Genomic DNA, 19,367 nt, shown 5'->3' with positions numbered 1-19,367 from the left:
CCTTCGATAGATGAATGGATAAAGAAGTTGTGGTATATATACACAATGGAATACTATTCAGCAGTAAGAAAAGATGATATAGGAACATTTGTGACAACATGGATGGATCTTGAGAGAGTAATGCTAAGCGAAACAAGTCAGACAGAAAAAGCGGAGAACCATGTGATTTCACTGATATGTGGTATATAAACCAAAAACAACAAAAGAACAAGACAAACAAATGAGAAACAGAAACTCATAGACACAGACAATAGTTTAGTGGTTGCCAGAGGGTAAGGGGGGTGGGGTGTGGGAGATGAGGGTAAGGGGGATCGAATATATGGTGATGGAAGGAGAACTGACTCTGGGTGATGAACACACAATGGGATTTATAGATGATGTAATACAGAATTGTACACCTGAAATCTATGTAATTTTACTAACAATTGTCACCCCAATAAATTTAATTAAAAAAAAAAAAAAACATCCAGCCCCAGCTGCCATCACATGACTGCAAGTGAATGAGAGAATCCAAAGGAAACCAACAGAGAACTACCCCATCTGAGTCAACCCAAGGAATCATGAAATAATAAAATGGTTGTCATGTTAGGTCACTGAGTTTTGAGGTGTTTGTTATACAAAAGCAAACAGAAAGCTATTAATTAAAATAGTGTGATACTGTCAAAGGGACAGACTGTGGATCACAAAAGACAGACAAATAACGGACACACATATTCGGACACTGATAGATGACTGATTGGACCTTATTAACCACTGGGAAAACAAAATACTGCTAGTATTAGTCAATGGTCTAAGATAACTTTAAAAATAGATATCCAAACAATAATTCCAGGTAAATTAAACACTGAAGTGTGAAAATCGAGTTTAAAATGTAGAATAAGAACAAGAGCAAGAATAAAGATATAGGAAAATACCTTTATGCCCACAAGGCAAGGAAGAATTTCTTAGCTATTAGGTTGGTGCAAAAGTAATTGAGGTTTTGCGATTATTTTCAACTTTTTAAACTACAGTTATTTTTTGCACCAACCTAATAAAACATGAACAGCACAAAATAAAAGACTGATAAAATTGACTACATCCAAAATTTTAAAGTTATCGCAAAGGGGACACCATAAACCAAGTGGAAAGATGAGTTACCAACTAGAATAAAAATATTTGTAATACACGTTTGACAGATATTTTACCATAATATATAAGGAAAAATGAGATAAGTATATTAGCCTACACCAACATCTTGAAAAGTATCTGGAATTTAAGGATCACTAATTATTTTATACATAACTGAATAAACATTGTTTCACTAGAATAGAATACTCATTTTCAAAACTGAGTTTGTTATCTTTTGCCGCATGTTCCTTTCTTCCTCCTTAATTCCCAAAGTAAATAAATAACATAACCATTCAGACAGCTGACAGACTTGATCATCCTAGATTCCTCTACCACTGCGCCTCTCCATACAGCCTTTCTTTTTATATACGCAGGGTCAAGCTCTACTCTCAGCCTTTGATTCCTTCATATCCACTGTCTCCCAAAACTTGCCTCTCACACCTGTCCCTCTTTTCCCATCTCCACTACTACTTTTCTGGTTCTGGGCCTCACACAAATGGTCTAGATCAGGGGTGTCCAAACTGCGGCCCACGGGCCAACTACGGCTCGCGATCCATTGTTATTTGGCCCGCAGCAAATTCCAAAAATATATTTAGTTTACTTAAATAAACCAGGTGAGGCAATACGTACTTCACCTCGAGTGAGTGGCCGGGCTGTTTGTGTATTTTACCACATATGGCCCTTGGTAAAAACTGTTGAAAAAAGTTTGGACTCCCCTGGTCTAGATGATCGCAGACTGGATGATTATAGTAGTCTTCCAACTGGTCTCTCTCCATTTCCCTTACACACTGATCATGGTACTTTCTTCTCAAAATCCCTCAATACTTTCTCAATTCCTACTAAGAAAACAATTTAAATATCAAGTCCAAATACCTTAGATGAAACTTGAAGAATGCCATTTCACCAAATATATTCTAAACCACATTTTCCCACAATTATTCTAATCCATTCATCCCCTTCCTTTCCAGGCACCTTTGTCTATGCTAGTTTTCCTTCTCTAAATGCTCTTGATTTCCATTTCTGCATATCCAAAACCTATTCAATCTTCAATAAAATCTTCCTTGAATGCCACAGGAAATAACCTCTCTTGCTTTTGAACACCTAAAAGCATTCTTATAACATGTACTACGTTTTTCTTACCTTACCTTTAATGGTATATTGCTTGTTTCCCCTGAGGAAAGAATCTCTCATCTTCTTCATCAATGATACTCAAATAAGTATCTAGCACATATAAGGCATTCAATAAAACCATTCTAAATGAGTTGTTTTGGGGTTTTAAGACATCCTATGCACAAGTCAGACATCAGTGTTTCATACAATACCTCAACCACGTATTCCAGAAATATATGTACACTATGAACAATTACGCTACATTTGCTTATAAAATGACATGAACGTAATTACTGAAATTATTTTTACTTCAACTTAATGCTATATCAATCCTTTGTCTCTAAGGAATGGAAAATAGAATCTCCATTTCCCATACTTCTAGATTTCTTACAAATCTATTTTTGGAGTTATTTTTCCTATATTGAATTCACTTTTCTATTACCATGGAAACCAATCTGCAATTAGTGTTGTTAGGATCTTTAAAAATACAACTCTACTCAGAAAGCCTTCAAATATTCAGAAAAGTCCTTTCTCTACATGGAGAATGGGAATCAGTGGTGTAAATCAGGGTAAAAATACATCACCCCACCCATATAAAAAAACATTTATCAAAGCCTAATCAACAGATTGCATGGGGGCACAGAAAGAGTTCTCATCTTTTATAGTTTTATTACAGTTGCAATTTCACTGTGACATTCCTCTGGAATTTGTAAACAGTTTCCATCACCTCTGTAGCCTGTAGTAGATGTGGAAACATGAAAACTAATTTGTTTCCACAATATTATGTGGTCCACTCATGCCCACTGTCAACACCCTAATATTCATCACTGAAAATACTTTAAAACACCTAAGTTGAGAATGCACAGTGGACGAATACCTCTACATTAGAATTACATCTTAGATAAAATAGACAAAACTGCACTTCAAATTTGTTTGGAAAAAGCTGGAGACCAATATGCATCTTAATAAGCCTAATAGTCTGTTTTTCCTTCCAGAAATAGAATAGAGCACTGTTTCCTAGGTTGAGTACCAGATTAAGTAACTGATTTGCTCATTTTCAGACACTAGAATAACACTCACTTCAATGCATGAAGAATACATGGGAAATGACATTAAATGACAGAACAGCAGAATCATATCTCCCAACTTATAGAAGCTCACTCCAGAACGTATACTTGTCAGGAAACAATGCTTCATGAATATTTTTGCATTTCTGTATGTTCAGGACTTTCTGAGCACATAGTTTTAGCACCTGGGTTAAAGGATGACTGAACAGCAACCCTACAGGTAGAGCCCTCCAGAGAGAGAAAAGTTTGCTCTCTCCCCAGAGCCACATTTATATCCCAGGGTATTTATGAAATAGAGACCATTTCTCTTTTCCCCAGAGAGGATTTGTTTACAATCGAGAGCGAAGGTCCCTCTCTCCACATGCAGAGAGGCAAAAGGACAGAGTGTCAGCTCTGCTATATAAGCTCCAAGTTTCATAATTTCAGAGTTTGTCTCTTGTGGTACAAAACCCCACTATACACCTAAGGTATATGTGGTTCGCAATATAGAACTGGGCATGAATACAGTTATTCTGCAAGTAAATGAAAGGTCTAATCGCTGATGTAGAGACCTCATGTTTGGCGGGGGCGGAGGGAGAGAAAGAAAGTAACTGTAGCAGGCTGATTTGTTAGCATATAAGCAGAGTAACATCTCAGATGCTTAACAGCTTAAGACTCAACAAAACTATTTTATGAGCATATTTGGTCAAATTTGTGGAAGTAAATTACATGTGTAATGTGACCCCAATATATAGGATATATGTTTTCATCGCTCAACCAATTTTATACACCTAACTCTCGGACTGGACCATCTCAAATGAGATACTTGGATGACAGCAGCACTAATAACTCACTATGTGAACTTATTTCAAATGCTCCCTGCAAATGATAATGAACTCTCTTGGCTTAAGAGAAAGTATTACTACAGAATGTACAGAAAAGTATGGCTTATACTTTTATTTGGTTTGGTTGAAGGAAAACTTAACTTTTTGATTGGGGTGAGAATAGTAAAATTATCACGGCTTTTGTTTCAAATGGTTATACACTACTGGTGTGGTGTAGAATGGGTGTGACCAGCTGGTGGTATGTTCTCATGTACCACACTCTCTTCTCTCTACCACTAGAGAGACTGTCAGTTCATCTTGGTCTTGTTGTCCTTGTCTTTACTGAAAAGGAAGTGCAGCTCCTGGATACGCTAGAACACTAGACGACAGATAACTTTCCTTCTGGTTAAGATGAGGTAGATGAACTGTGAGCTCAAATTTAAATAAACAGGGGATATGACAAAGTGAAGAGGAAAAATAACAACACAGAGTCAGGAGAAGTGTACCATGTCATGTTCTTATTTCGGTACACTTTATAGAGCATGAATAAGCTATCCTTAAAAATTAGTACAGAGAACTACTTTGGTCATAGAAATAGATTGTTGAGACACCTTTAAATTTCTGGGACACACTCTACTAGGTTAAATGTTTTTAAAATAAATTCTTTATACTAAGATGACAATATTCTACAAATTGAACTACATAATCAATGCAATTCTTATAAAAATGTCGACTGCCTTTTTACAGAAATGAACATGCTTATCCTAAAATGCACATGGAAATGCAAGGGACCCAGAACAGCCAAAGCTTGAAAAAGAAGAATGAAGTTGGAAGACTCACAGTTCTCAATTTCAAAACACATTACAAAGTTACAGTAATCAAAATACTGCAGCACTGGCACAGAACACATATAATTGAAAAGAATAGAATCGAAAGTCCAGAAAAAAAGTTATACATCAGATGGTCAACAGCTTTTCAGTAAGGGTGCCTGGACCATTCAAGGGAGAAAGAATAGTCTTTCCAACAAATGGTGCTGGGAAAACTGGATATCCACATACAAAAGAATGAATCTGGACCCCCTACATCACACTATATACAAAAATTAACTCAAAACTGATCAAAGATATCAATGTAAGCACTAAAACCATAAATTCTTTAAACTAACCATAGGTGTAAATCTTCATGATCTTGGGTTAGTCAATGGTTTCTACGATCTGACAACAAAAACACGCAAAAAAGGAAAAAAAGACATATAAATTTGACTTCATTCAATTAAAAACTTTTGTCTTTTAATGGACACTTGAAGAAAGTGAAAAGAACCCATAGAATGTGAGAAAGTATTTGCAAATTATACAAAATCTGATAAGGATGTAACATTCAGAATAATATAAAGAACTCTTACAACTCAACAATAAAAAGACAAACAACCCAATTACAATATGGACTTGAATAAACATTTCTCCAAAGAAGATACATAAATGGCCAACAAGCAAATATCCATCTAGTCACACCCACTAGGGTGGATATATTCAAAAAGACATATAATATATATCAAGAGAATTGAAAACATGTTCACACCAAAAAAAAAAAAAAATCACACATGATTGTTTACATTAGCATTATTCATAACAGTCAAAAACTGTAAACAACTCAAACAACCATGAAGAATGGTTAACAATATGCGGTATAGCCACATAGTGGAACATTATTCAGCCATAAAAAAGACTAAAGTACTGGTAAGTTCTGCAACATGGATGAATCTTAAAAATACTATGCTAGTAAAAGAAGCCAACACAAAAGACAACATAATGTATGATTATATTTATATGAACGATCCAGAACAGACAAATCCTTAGAGACAGAAAGCAAATTAGAGGTTATCAAGGGTTGAATAGAAGGGTAATAGGGAGTGACTGCTAAAAATGTATGAGGTTTCTTTTGGGGGGGTGTAAAGAAAACATTCTAGAATTCAACTGTAGTGATGGTTGCACATTTTGAATGTGCTAAAAGCCACTGAATTGTACACTTACAAATGGTTAACATGGTAAATTCTGTATTACATGAATTTACCTTAATAAAAAAATGATGAATTTTAAGTTATGTGAAATTTTTTGTCATGTAAATTATATCAATAGTAAAACATACAATGTGTTATGATTAAGAAACCAATTCATCGGCTGAGGATTGGAGGCAGAAAGAGAAGTAGATCAGGAAAGCTTTTTAAAATTTTGTTAAGATCTGATACATGCCTTGAAGGATATGCAAAATTCTTGATATATGATAGGGAAAAAGGGTAAAACACAGGAAAGATCATTTAATAAATGGCTCATTTAATAAACAAACAGTTCAATTTGATACAAGACAGAATCATGAATAAAAGGCAGGAAAGATGTATTGGAACCATAGTTGCAGGAGGCGCAGCCCACCATCCCTGGTGGGAGTCAAACCAGCAACCTTGTGGTTGAGAGGACGCACTCCAACCAACTAAGCCATCCGGGAGCTCAGCGGCAGCTCAGCTCAAGGTGCCGTGTTCAATCTTAGTTGCAGGCGGCGCAGCCCACCACCCCTGGCGGGAGTCGAACCGGCAACCTCGTGGTTGAGAGCATGCGCTCCAACCAACTGAGCCATCCAGCCACCGGGGAGCTCAGTGGCAGTTCGTTGTCTTCATTCTAGTTGTGGAGGACGCAGCTTGCTGGCCCATGTGGGAACAATGGCAACTGGACTTGCAACTGAGCTGTGCCCTCCACAACAACTAAGATTGAAAGGACAACAATTTGACTTGGAGTTTATGGGTCCCAGGAAAAGCACACTGTTCCCCAATAAAGTCCTGGAAATACATACTGTTTCCCAATAAAGTCCTGTTCCCCTTCACCCCCCAAAAATATTTTAAATAAATAAATAAATATTAACCCTAAAATGATAATAGATAGCCTAAGGTGACAGCAGAGAAACATGTAGGTGTGGTCAGATGCTGGATTCATTTTAAAGACCGAGCCAAGAATATTGTTGATGGACTGAATATGAGGAGTAACAGAAAGAGAAAAGTCCAAGATGACTCCAAGGTTTTCGCTGAGCTCAGGAACTGGAAAGACAGAGTGGTTATTTACCAAGATGATGAAGACAGCAGGAGAAGCAGGTTTCAGGAGACTGTTCTAGGCGTGCTAAATTTAAGATGCTTATGAGTCACCTAAGTGAAGATGCAGAGAAGTCAACTACACACACAATGCTAAAACTCAAAGGAAAGATCATTAAAATTGCCTTTGTATGCTATATGTACGTTACTACAATGAAATGTCAAGTTTAAATCAACAAAAAACCAGAAAGCATACAAAGAAATGGGAAAGTATGGCCCATTCGTAGGAAAAAAATGGATCATCAGGAACTCTCCCTAAAAAAAAAGTGACAGTGGATATACTTGAAAAAGACTTTAAAACAAGTCTTAAAGACACCCAAGAAACTAAAGGCAGATGTAAAGAAAGTTTAAAAAATGAGGTATAAACAAAATAAAAACATTAACAAAGAACTAGAAAATTAAAAAAAAAAAAAAAAAAAAGAGCATTCTGTACCTAAAAGTAAAACAACTGCAATGAAAATTTCATAAGAGGAACTTAGGGGAAATTTGAGCAGGCAGAAGAAGAAAAATCAGCAAACTTGAAGATATGATGGAAAGTACTCAGTTTGAGAAACAGAAAGAAAGAAAAGTGAACAGAGCCTAAGGGACCTATGGGACACCATCCCATATCCATTGTGGGAGTACCAGAACAAGAAAAGGGACAGAGAATGTTTAAAGAAATAATGGCTGAAAAATTCCCAAATATGAATAAAGACATGAATATAAACATCCAAGAAGGTCAACAAACTCCGAGTAAGATGAACTTGAAGAGACGCATTCCAAGAAACATTATAATCAAACTTTCAAAAGGCAAATACAATGAGAGGATCTTAAAAGCAGCAAGAGAAGCAACTAGTCACATATGAAGGATCCTCAATGAGATTATCAGAATATTTCATATCAGAAACTTTGAAGGCCATAAGGCAGTGGGCAAACATATCCAAACTGCTAAAAGCATAAAATTGTCAACCACGAATACTATATCCAGCAAAACCATCCTTCAAAAGTTAGACATAAATTAACAAATGCCCAGATAAACAAATGCTGAGGAAGTTCATTATCATTACACCTACTCTGCAAGAAATGCTAAGAGGAGCCCCAAAAGTTGAAATGAAAGGACACTTGACAGTAAGTAGGAGTTATATGAAGAAATGAAGACCTCAGTTAAAGTACATACATAGGCAATTATAAAGGTTAGTTTTATTGTAACAACTGTTTGTAACTCCACTTTTCTACATGATTTAAGAGACATACCTTTTTAAAATTATAAGTCTAAAAACTAGTATTGTTAACATCAGTTTATAACTCCACATTTTGTTTTCTACATAATTTAAAAGACTAATGTATTTAAAATAATTATTAGTTTATAGTTTGGGGCACACAATGTATAAAAAGATGTAACTGTATTACATCAACAACCAAAAGGGTCGTGAGAGCAAGCTGTGCAGGAACAGAGCTTTTGTTATTGAAGTTAAGTTGGTATAAATGCAAATTAGAGTGTTATAACTTTAGGATGTTAAATGTAATCCCCATGGTAACCACGAAGAAAACAGCTACAGAATGTACACAAAAGGAAATAAAGGAATTTAAATATTACACTACCAAAAAAATCAATTAAAAACAAAAGATAGAAATACAGAAAACACAGAAAATGAGGGACAAGAAATCTGTAATACATATGAAGAACAAATAGCAAAATGACAGAGGTAAGTCTTTCCTTATCAGTCATTTTAATAAAATGGATTAAATTCTCCAATTGAAAGACAGAGATGGCTGAAAGACAGAGATGGCCAGAATAGATTAAAAAACATATTCCAACTTACACCTTACGGACAAAAAGCACATAAAAATATGCTCAACATCACTAATCATCAGAGAAATGACAATGTTATTATACTCATTAGTTTGACCAAAATGTTTAAAGAAATCACACAGATGGTCACCAAGAAGTTTGTCTCATAAGCATTTGATTCTGAGAATCCAATGGTGGTTGGTGTTCTGAGAGTCTCTGTTGCCCCATCATGTCATGGGCTATCCATGCTCTCCTTACTGCTGGAAATAGTCCTTAGTGTCTTCAAATTTATCAGATTGGAGAACCAGGTCTCAAGGGGTGGAAATGGGAGTGGCACCACTCAATATTACTCGTGGTGACTCACAAATTTGTGCTTCCTTTCCCCAGGTCTATATGCTCTCTTGGCCTAAAGGTCTCAGTTCCAAAGGAAGAAATGTTTCCACCAGAAGATACACAATGATTCCACTGAACGGGAAGTTAAGACTGCTACTCAGCCACTTTGGGCTCCTTATGCCTCTAAATCAACAGGCCAAAGACGGGGGTTAGAGTGTTGGCTGGTGTGACTAGTCCTGATTATCGGGGGTGATACTGGACTGCTACTTCACAGTGCAGGTAAGAAAGAGTATATCTGAAATATAGGAGATCCCTTAAGGTATCTCTTAGTATCACGCGCTGTGATTAAATTCAATGGGAAATTATAAGAAGCCAATTCCGGGAGGATTATTAACAGACAGACCCAGAAGGAAGGTTTAGGTCACCCCACCAGGTAAAGAACCACAACCAGCAAAGGTTCTTGCTTAGGGCAAAGACAATATGGAATGAGTTAGTGGAAGAAGGCTGCTATAACACCATCTACAACTACATGACCAGATACAGAGAAAAAGGACTCTAATTGCTTATGAGTATTTCCTCATTATTTTGTTATGAGTGTGTGAGAGAGTGTGAGAGAGAGAGTGTGTGTGTGTGTGTGTGTGTGTGTGTGTGTGTGTAGGATACAGCTTTGTTTTCTTCCCTTTTTGCCTTATATAACGTAAGACATACCATGGTATTTAAGTATTTTTAACTGTACATCACAGTATTTAAGTTATGGGATAGCAAGAAGAGTAAACATCATCCAAGGACTTTGCATCCTCTTCTGGGAAAAGTGCTTTTTTTTATTGTATTAAAAAAACAGCTGATCACATTAGGCAGAAGTATGACTTTGGGGGCAGCCAGATGGCTCAGCTGGTTAGAGCGCAAGCTCTTAACAACAGGGTTGACAATTCGATTCCCACATGGGTCACTGAGATGCACCCTCCACAACTACACTGAAGACAATGAGCTGCTGCTGAACTGCCAGTGGGGCGGCCAGATTGCTCAGCTGGCTACAGTGCGAGCTCTCAACAAGGTTGCCAGTTCAATTCCCACATAAAATGGTGGGCTGTGCCCCCTGCAACTAAGATTGAAAATGGCGACTGGACTAAGAGCTAAGCTGCACCCTCCACAACTAGATTGAAGGACAATGACTATTGGGTCCTGGAAAAACACAGTTCCCCAATATTCCCCAATTTAAAAAAAAGGTGTTTTGTTTTTTTTAATTAAAAAAGTATCATCTTGTTATTGTGTCTATTTGGAGATTAAGAGTTGTTTAAGCAGTGCCAAGTTGGCAAAGGGTAGACAGTTAATTTTATGTGTCAACTTTACATCAAACATTATTCCAAAAGTTTCTGTGGAGTTATTTTCAGATAAGATTAACATTTAATTCAGCAGCTTTTGAGTTAAGCAGATGATCATCCATAATGTGGGTGGGCCTCATCCAATCAGTTACAAATTATAATAGAAAAAGAGACTGACTTCCACTGAAGAAGAGGGAACTCTGCCAGCAGACTGCCCTTGAACTTAAACTACAACTTCAACTCCTCCCTGGTTCTTCAGCCTACTCTGGACATTTTGGAATTACCAAGTCTCTACAACCACATGAGCCAACACCTTAAAATAAATCTCTCACTCTCACTCTTGCTTTCCAATTACACACACAAATTGGTTCTGTTTCCCTAGAGAACTCTAATAAAGCAAGTCATATTTCAAAATAATAATAAAATTGGACTGTTTCCCAAAAAGACTGGTGGGTGTCACAGTATTAAAATACAAAAAAACTGGAAGACTGCCTGGAGGATGGCGGAAAGTAAACACCATCCCTGCCACCTTCCATGGCCACATTAAAATTACAACTAAATTGTAGAACAACCAACTTTCAAAACCATATGAAGTCTAGTTGAACAGAATCCCTATAACTAAGAATATAAAGAACAGGTCATGTCGATACTGGTAGGAGGGGCAGCGATGTGAAACAGGCTGACACCAAACATCAAATGGGTGGTGGTTGAGCATCAGGAGAGACATCTCAGCTGCGGTTTTCAATCAACTAGCATGATACAAAATTAATATTCAGAAATCGGTTGCATTTTCATATACCAATAATGAACTATCAGAAAGAGAAATTAAGAAAACAACCCCACTTACAATTACATTAAAAAAATAAAATACCTAGAAATAAACTTAACCAAGGAAGTGAAAGACCTGTACTCAGAAAATTATAAGACATTGAAGAGAGAAATTGAAAAGATACAAATAAATGGAAGCACATACCATGCTCGTGGATAGGAAGAATTAATATAGTTAAAATCTCCATACTATCCAAAGTGATCTATAGATTCAGTGCAATCCCTATTGAAATACCAATGACATTTTTCACAGAACTAAGACAAATAATCCTAAAATTTATATGGAACTACAAAAGACCCTGAATAGCCATGGTAATATTAAGAACAAAGTTGGAGGTATCATGCTACCTGATATCAAACTATACTACAAGGCTATACTGATCAAAAGAGCATGAGGAGAAAAAAAAAGACACATAGATCAGTGCAACAGAATAGAGAGCCCAGAAAGAAACCCATGCCTGTATGGTCATGACAAAGGAAGCAAAGACTATGCAATGGAGTAAAGACAGCCTATTCAATAAATGCTGGGAAAACTGGACAGATACACGCAAACAAAGGAAATTGGACCACCTTCTTACATCATATACAAGAATAAACTCAAAATCGATTAAAGACTTAAATGTAAAACCCCAAACCATGAATCTCCTAGAAGAAAACATAGGAAGTAAACTCTCTGACATTACCCTTAGTAATATTTTTACTGATATATCTCCTCAGGAAAGGGAAACAAACAAAAGAAAAAATAAACAAATGGGACTACATCAAACCAAAAAGTTTTTGCATAGCAAAGGAAACCATCAATAAAATGAAAAGACATCTATCCTACTGAATAGGACAAGATATTTGGCAATGATACATCTGATAAGGGGTTAACACCCAAAATTTATTTTTAAAAAAACCTCATACAACTCAAAAACAAAAAAACAATCCAATTTAAAAATGGTCAGAGGACCTGAATAGACATTTCTCCAAAGAGGATATACAGATGGCCAATAGACATATGAAAAGATGCTCACTGTCACTGATTATCAGAGAAATGCAAATTAAAACCCCAATGAGATATCACCTCACACCTGTCAGAACGGCCATCATCAATAAATCAACAAGTGTTGGCAAAGATGAGAAGAAAAGGGAACCCTTGTGCACTGTTGGTGGGATTTCAAATTGGTGTAGCCACTGTGGAAAACAGTATGAGGTTCCTCAAAAAATTATAAATAGGGCTACCTTATGACCCAGCAATTCCACTCCTGGGTATTTATTTATCCAAAGAAATCTAAAACACTAATTCCAAAAGATGTATGTACCCCTACATTCACTGCAGCTTATTTACAATAGCCAAGATATGGAAGCAGCTGAAATGCCCACCAACAGACAACTGGATGAAGAAGATGTAGTTACATATGTACAATGGAATATTACTCAGCCATAAAAAAGAATGAAATGTTACCATTTGCAACAACATGGATGGATCTCGAGGGTATTATGTTAAGTCAGACTGAGAAAGACAAATACCATATGATCTCATTTATATGTGGAATCTAAAGAGTAAAATAAATAAAGAAACAAAACAAACAGACTCATAGATACAGAGAACAGACTGATGGTTACCATATATGAAGGGGGTTAGGGAGCTAAGTAGAAACGATGAAGCAATTAAGAAGTACAAATTAGTAATGACAAAATAGTCATGGGGATGTAAAGTACAGTATGGGGGACACAGTCAGTAATACTGTAAAAACTATGCATGGTGTCAGTGGGCACTAGACTTATTGGGGGGATCACTTCATAAATTACATAAATGTCTAACCACTATGCTCTACACCTGAAACTAATATAAAATAACATTGAATGTCAACTATAATTGAAAATAAAATAGTCATGGGGATATAAAGTACAGCAAAGGGAATATAGTCAATAATATTGTAATAACTATCGACAGTGTCAGAAGGGTAATAGACTTATTGGGGTGATTACTTTGTGAGGTATATAAATGTCTAATCACTATGTTGTTTTGTACGCCTGAAATTAATATAATACAATATGTTAATGGTAACTGAAAAATAAATTTTTAATAATATATATATATATATAATCCGCCACCAGTTCCTGTTGCTATTTTGTCTTTGACCCCAGTTCCTGAAAGAGCTTCTGAAACCCTTATAATTTTCTGAGTAGTAGGAACATTTTTGTTCCAATGAGGTGACAGTGGGCTCCTGGATGGCTCCTGGATAGGGACTGGTCAGCAGAAAAACGAAGCCATAATTAGAAGCTTGGAACTTTCAGGCTCACTCCCCACCACACACTCTCCAGAGACAGGAGACGGACTAGAAAATGAGTTAGTCAATCATAGCTACATGATGAAGACTCCATAAAAATCCCTAAACTATGGGCTCCAGGCTGGTGACCACATCCACGTGCAGAGGGTGCTACACTGCATCTCCATGAGGGCAGAAGCTCCTGCGCTCGGGACCCTCTCAGAACTCATCCTATGTATCTCTTCATCTGGCTGTTACCCCGTATCCTTTATCATCTCCTTTATTACATAATAGCCTGGTAAACACACACACACACACACACACACACACACACACACACACACACAAAATACTGAAATACTGGACCACCAATGATCCACACAACTAGAGGGGCAATGCTTTGCGCAGAAGTAGGCACTCAGCTCCAGGGCTATGGTTAATATCCATCCTAACTGGTTGTCACACTAGTGGTTCAAAAAATTTTAACATCGCTCCTTTTCACACTATACATAAATATTAATTACGAGTAACTTAAATGTTACAGTCAAAATTATAAAACCTTTAGAAAAAAATATAGGACAATAAATAGCCTCATAACTTCAGAGCAGGAAAGAAAATCTTAACTATGACAAAAACTACAAGCCAGAAGGTCTACACATACATACAACTACATAAAATACACAAAATAAAGAATAAAATAAACAATGCCTGTACACTGAAAGCAGCATAAAAAAGGTGAAAAAAACATGCTACAATGTGGGAGAAGGTGTTTTTCATTCACATCAAAAACAGTGAAGAACTAGATGCAATATGAAAGGAATAACATCCAAAACTAACGCGTTCCCTATAAATAAATAAGAAAAATACAAGCATATGTATAAAACAACATGAGCAAAAGACTTGATCTAGAGTTTTAAAAAACAGGAATCTCAACTGCCCAATAGCATTTGAAAAGAGGCTCAGCCTCATTAGAAATTAGGGTACTGCAAGTTAAAATACAGTGAGAGAGAATTACGTCCCCATCCGACTGGTGAAAATTAACAAGTATCAAAAAAACCAAGAGTTGGCAAAGATGTGGAGCAACAACTCTCATTTATTGTTTGTGGGAGTATAAATTTGCAAATCACTTTAAAAAGTAGTTTGGCTTTACTTAGTAACGTTGGACATGTGGGAACACTATAACCCTGAAATCCCACTCCCTGGTATACACTGTGAGAAACTCCTGCATATATGCACCAGGATTTGTGTGCCACAATGTTCACAGAGAAGCTGTTTAAAATAACGAAACACTGCCAACAACCCAAATTTCAAACAAACAAACAAAAAAAGGATAAATTACTTTTGATAGATGCACGCTACGAATTACTATACAGCAGTGAACAAACTGAACAAACTATAACAGCATACATACATCTACAGGCATAAATTTCCCAATGAAATTTTCACGTTAAACGAAAGTAGCGAGAAAGAAAACATTCACTAATAAAGCCTAACCTGGTTTGGTATTCCAACCTACCCCCGGTACCCCTGATCCTTCTTGTCTTATTCTTTCTTAACATAGCTGTTATCTTCTTGGCCATCCTCTATGCTCTTTAAGAATGGGTCTTTTGATTTCTGTTGTTGTTGTTCACTAATGTAGCCAAAGCACATAAAACAGTGCCTGGTTCCTAGTACTTGCTCAGTAAATATTTGCTAAATGAATTAGAATAATTTCAATTATATAAAGTTCAAAAACAGACTAACCTAAATATCGCATTAATTAGGGGTACATATAGATAGTAAAACTGTTAAAAAATGTAAGATAAGGACTATTACGAAAGTCATGGTGTAAATAACCTTGGGGTAGGGAAGGCAAACACAACACAGGAAGGACACAGGAAATTTCTGTCTCTTAACATGTGTTTTCACATACACACACACACAAACACACACACACACACACACACACACGGTCTACTTCACAATAAGAAAAAATGGGGGGGGGGGATCCATTAGCACTTCTACCCCTAACCCCTACTCCATTTCACCCGGATTGTGACTTATCCATCACTACTACAACCTAACCCAAGAATCCAGGTAACAACTAGAATAGTTCATGCTATAAAGCAGTGGCAAACTCTGTCTAGAAATCTGATAGAAATTCTGAGATTTACATTGATTCTATTATACGATTAAAATAGGAGTCATCAGAAATCAAGTATTAGTAAATATGAGAATAAATGTTTTAACATCACGCAATAGAAAAATAAATCAATAGAAGAAACTTCTTCTAAGATTCAACAGTCTGATATATGGATATAGATATAGATATGTAGAGAGATAGGGATAGAGATAGAGATATATCTGAATTCAGTACGTAGGAAATATTTCAAACATACCTGTATGCTGCCAAACTCAACATTCTCATAGTGGAAATGTGCACATTCTGCCATCTTCGGAAAGTGACCTTTAGTGAAGGATAACCTGATGTACATGAAATAAATAAGTAAGATATCAGATACTGGACTCATCACAATTACTAAGCCTAAGGAGAAAATGAAGGGGGTTTAGGAGCTCATGCAAGCAGAACTATTTAATAAGCACATGCGCATGAGCACACATATACTCACACAAAACTTCTCAAAAATACAATGACTCAAATGAAAATTACATTTAGTACACTGGTAAAAAGAAAAGAAAAAATTAAAAAGCATCACTATACTCTCCTAATTATGACCTAACTCAATGCCAATAGAAAAACTATGCTTTGGGTAAATGTTATGGAAACTGAGAAGAGCCAGCTTCTGACCAGAAGCAGCATTCCCACCACAGAATACAAAGCCAGATTTTACCTGTGAATGTTGTCACAGCCCATCAGTCCTGGATTGGTGGGTCTGGATGCAGAATGAACATTTTTATCTTTGTCTTTTCTCTGCTTACAATGAAAACATAGCTATCTAACCCTCTACCAGGTGAAAGATGGTTTTTCTGTTTGAAACTGAAACAGATATCTTAACAGCTGGCATTCATTTCAGGCCCTCTCAAAAACAAAGCTGAGATACAGCAATCTCATAACTCAAACAACAAACTTGATTTTTCTAAATAAATGAGAACACTTATTAAAGGTACCTAGAAGAACATACTTGGGTTGTTTCTGTTGAACAAATGTAACCACACAGACAATGACATAAAGTTGTTGCAAGAACAAAATTCAAGTGTATTTTTAGACCAGTAGATAATCGTCACTATTCCACTAATTATTGAGTCATAAATTAAGGCTTAACAGTATAATTTAATGTATGGACTAGAGCTTGCTTAGTACAAAATCTAAATAAAAGTTTTAAGAGAACTAAAGAACTAATTTCTAGTTATAGGAATTCATTTCAAATCTACTGTAAAATTATACTTACTTTTTCACATGTTTAACCTTCATACTAGCTGTAGTGCCACATGTCTTAAGGCTAAGGTCTCCAGGAATCTCAGGAACGTCAGCTCCTCTTGCCTTAAAAATAATAAAGACAAAAGATTTACGACTATTCCTTTAGTATGAATATGTTTTAAATAGCAGATTATAGCTATTTTAATGGTTCTGCTGACTCGGTACTAACAGCAATACATACTGATTTAATAATTTCTTCTTAATATTATAACTTACTTGAGTTTTAATTATTAAGAATAAGGAAAAAATATTCACTTAATTTAAATATTTAACTTGAATGTATAATGAAAAATTTTCTGTGATAAGAATTTTCATGCTCTTATGAGTATACTCAAAATTTCAAAGTCAGCTATTACATTATGTGTTTCAACACAAACTTAAATTTCCCTCAGAGAGTTGGTAGAATAAAATAGGGTATCACAACATGCATTTCGTACACCAAAATTTGAAAGTGACATCTATGTAACACTTTCAAGCTTACTCCTTCGTCTTCCACAGTTTTCAGAGTGATTTTTTAACTTTAGGGTCACATTCAGCTGTATAACTTTAAAAACAGAAAATGAAAATCAAAAGCTCTTTACTCTGAACAAAATAAACAGCAAATCCAAATACCTATCTTAAAACACATTTATTCTATATTAGCTATGATTCTGTAACATAAAAACTTATTATTAAAAAAACAGAAAACAAAACAACAACAAAAACTTATTATAGCCAATGCCACATGATGCAATAGGGGAGAATAACATGGAATAAGCAGTTAACTTTAGTCAAGAGAAGATTCACAAAGAAGATGTGCTAAATATATATACAATGAAATACTATTCAGCCATTAAAAATCATAAAAGAAAAGAAATCTTGCCAGTTTTGATAAGGTTGGATCTTGAGGGCATTATCATAAGTGAAATAAGTCAGACAAAAAAATACAAATACTGCATGATCCCACTCATATGTGGCATCTAAAAGACAAAACAAACCAAGCTCATAGATATAGAAAAGAGATTCACAGTTGAAGGAACAGGAGGCTGAGAAGTGGGTACAACGGGTGAAGGGGGTGAACATGTACAACCTTCCTGTGATAAAATAAGTCATGGGGATGTAATGTACAGCATGGGAACTATAGTTAATAATACTACTGTACTGCATATTTGAAAGTTGCTAACAAAGTAGATCTTAAAAGTTCTTATCACAAAACCAATTTTTTGTAACTACATATAATGACAAATGTTAACTAGATTTACTGCGGTGATCATTTCTCAGTGTGTATAAATATCGAATGATTATGTTGTGTGCCTTTAAACTAATATAGTGTTATATGTCAATTATATCTCAATTTTAAAAAAAGGAGTTTCACAATATCAACTGAGGTTTTTTTAAACGTTTTCTTATTTAAAAAATAGCAAAGCCAATTCGGATAAATGTTAAAAATCATGACTTTTCAAAGACATGATGTAATAATGTCTGAACTTACATGAATTTAACCCTTGATATATATATATATATATATATATATATATATATATATATATATATATATATCATCACCCAATTTTTGCTATTGAGGTTTTTCTCCTTAGCATGGTTAAACTTACTATAGTTAATAATGGCTGAAACTGCTAAGTTTAATTATTTATAAGGGTAGATAGGTCATGATCAATCATTAATAGAATTCATTTTATTACTTTCTCGAGGCCTTCCAAAGGGGGGGAATAATCACTGTATTTTTTAGTAATGAAATAGAACTCATTCTATCTTACAATTACCATATGGATCCACTGGACCCTTTTACAAATCTGGATAGAATCTTGGTCTTATTTTTTTTCTATCTTAAAACAGTTATTTCATAATCCTAGGTATTATTTCATCAGTCTTCATCATCACTCATCGATTATTCCCCACCTTGCCAGAAAAAAGAAAAAATGATTCTATTTTATTTTGTTAAGGAAAATGAGAAAATCACCTAGAACAAGGGTTGGCAAACTTTTCCTAAAGGGTCATGGACTTGTTGACCACACTGTCTCTGCCACAACTCAACTCTATTATAGCACAAAAGCAGCCATATCTAAATCACTGAACATCATCATTTTCCAACGAAACTTTATTTACAAAAACAGGAAGCCAGTAAATTGAAGCTTATCAACCCCTGACCCACAATTGTGATGGAATAGTGAAAGAAATCATCATCCGGTCTTTATGCTGTGTTGTCCAAATGGTTGCATC

General features: G+C 35.6%; 1 protein-coding gene across 3 annotated transcripts in view; it reads right to left on the bottom strand.

Moving 5' to 3' along the window:
- The window catches only part of ARHGAP32 (Rho GTPase activating protein 32), a 328,994-nt gene that overhangs the window by 148,147 nt on the left and 161,480 nt on the right, over positions 1 to 19,367 (bottom strand). For 2 of the 3 annotated variants that reach the window (XM_019713045.2, XM_074321761.1), the window contains 3 exons: positions 17,119 to 17,210; positions 16,561 to 16,602; positions 16,108 to 16,192 (listed from right to left, as the gene is read on the bottom strand). In XM_019713045.2, coding sequence (XP_019568604.2) covers positions 16,108 to 16,192; positions 16,561 to 16,602; positions 17,119 to 17,210 — 219 coding nt within the window. The remainder of the gene's footprint in view (positions 1 to 16,107; positions 16,193 to 16,560; positions 16,603 to 17,118; positions 17,211 to 19,367) is intronic. The other variant, XM_019713048.2, reaches the window with a different exon arrangement.

This window comes from Rhinolophus sinicus, linkage group LG16 (assembly GCF_036562045.2).
Source record: "Rhinolophus sinicus isolate RSC01 linkage group LG16, ASM3656204v1, whole genome shotgun sequence".
In the NCBI taxonomy this organism is placed as follows: Eukaryota; Metazoa; Chordata; class Mammalia; order Chiroptera; family Rhinolophidae; genus Rhinolophus; species Rhinolophus sinicus.
The sequence above is the reverse complement of the archived record's forward strand: the minus strand, read 5'-3'. Positions and strand labels throughout refer to the sequence as shown.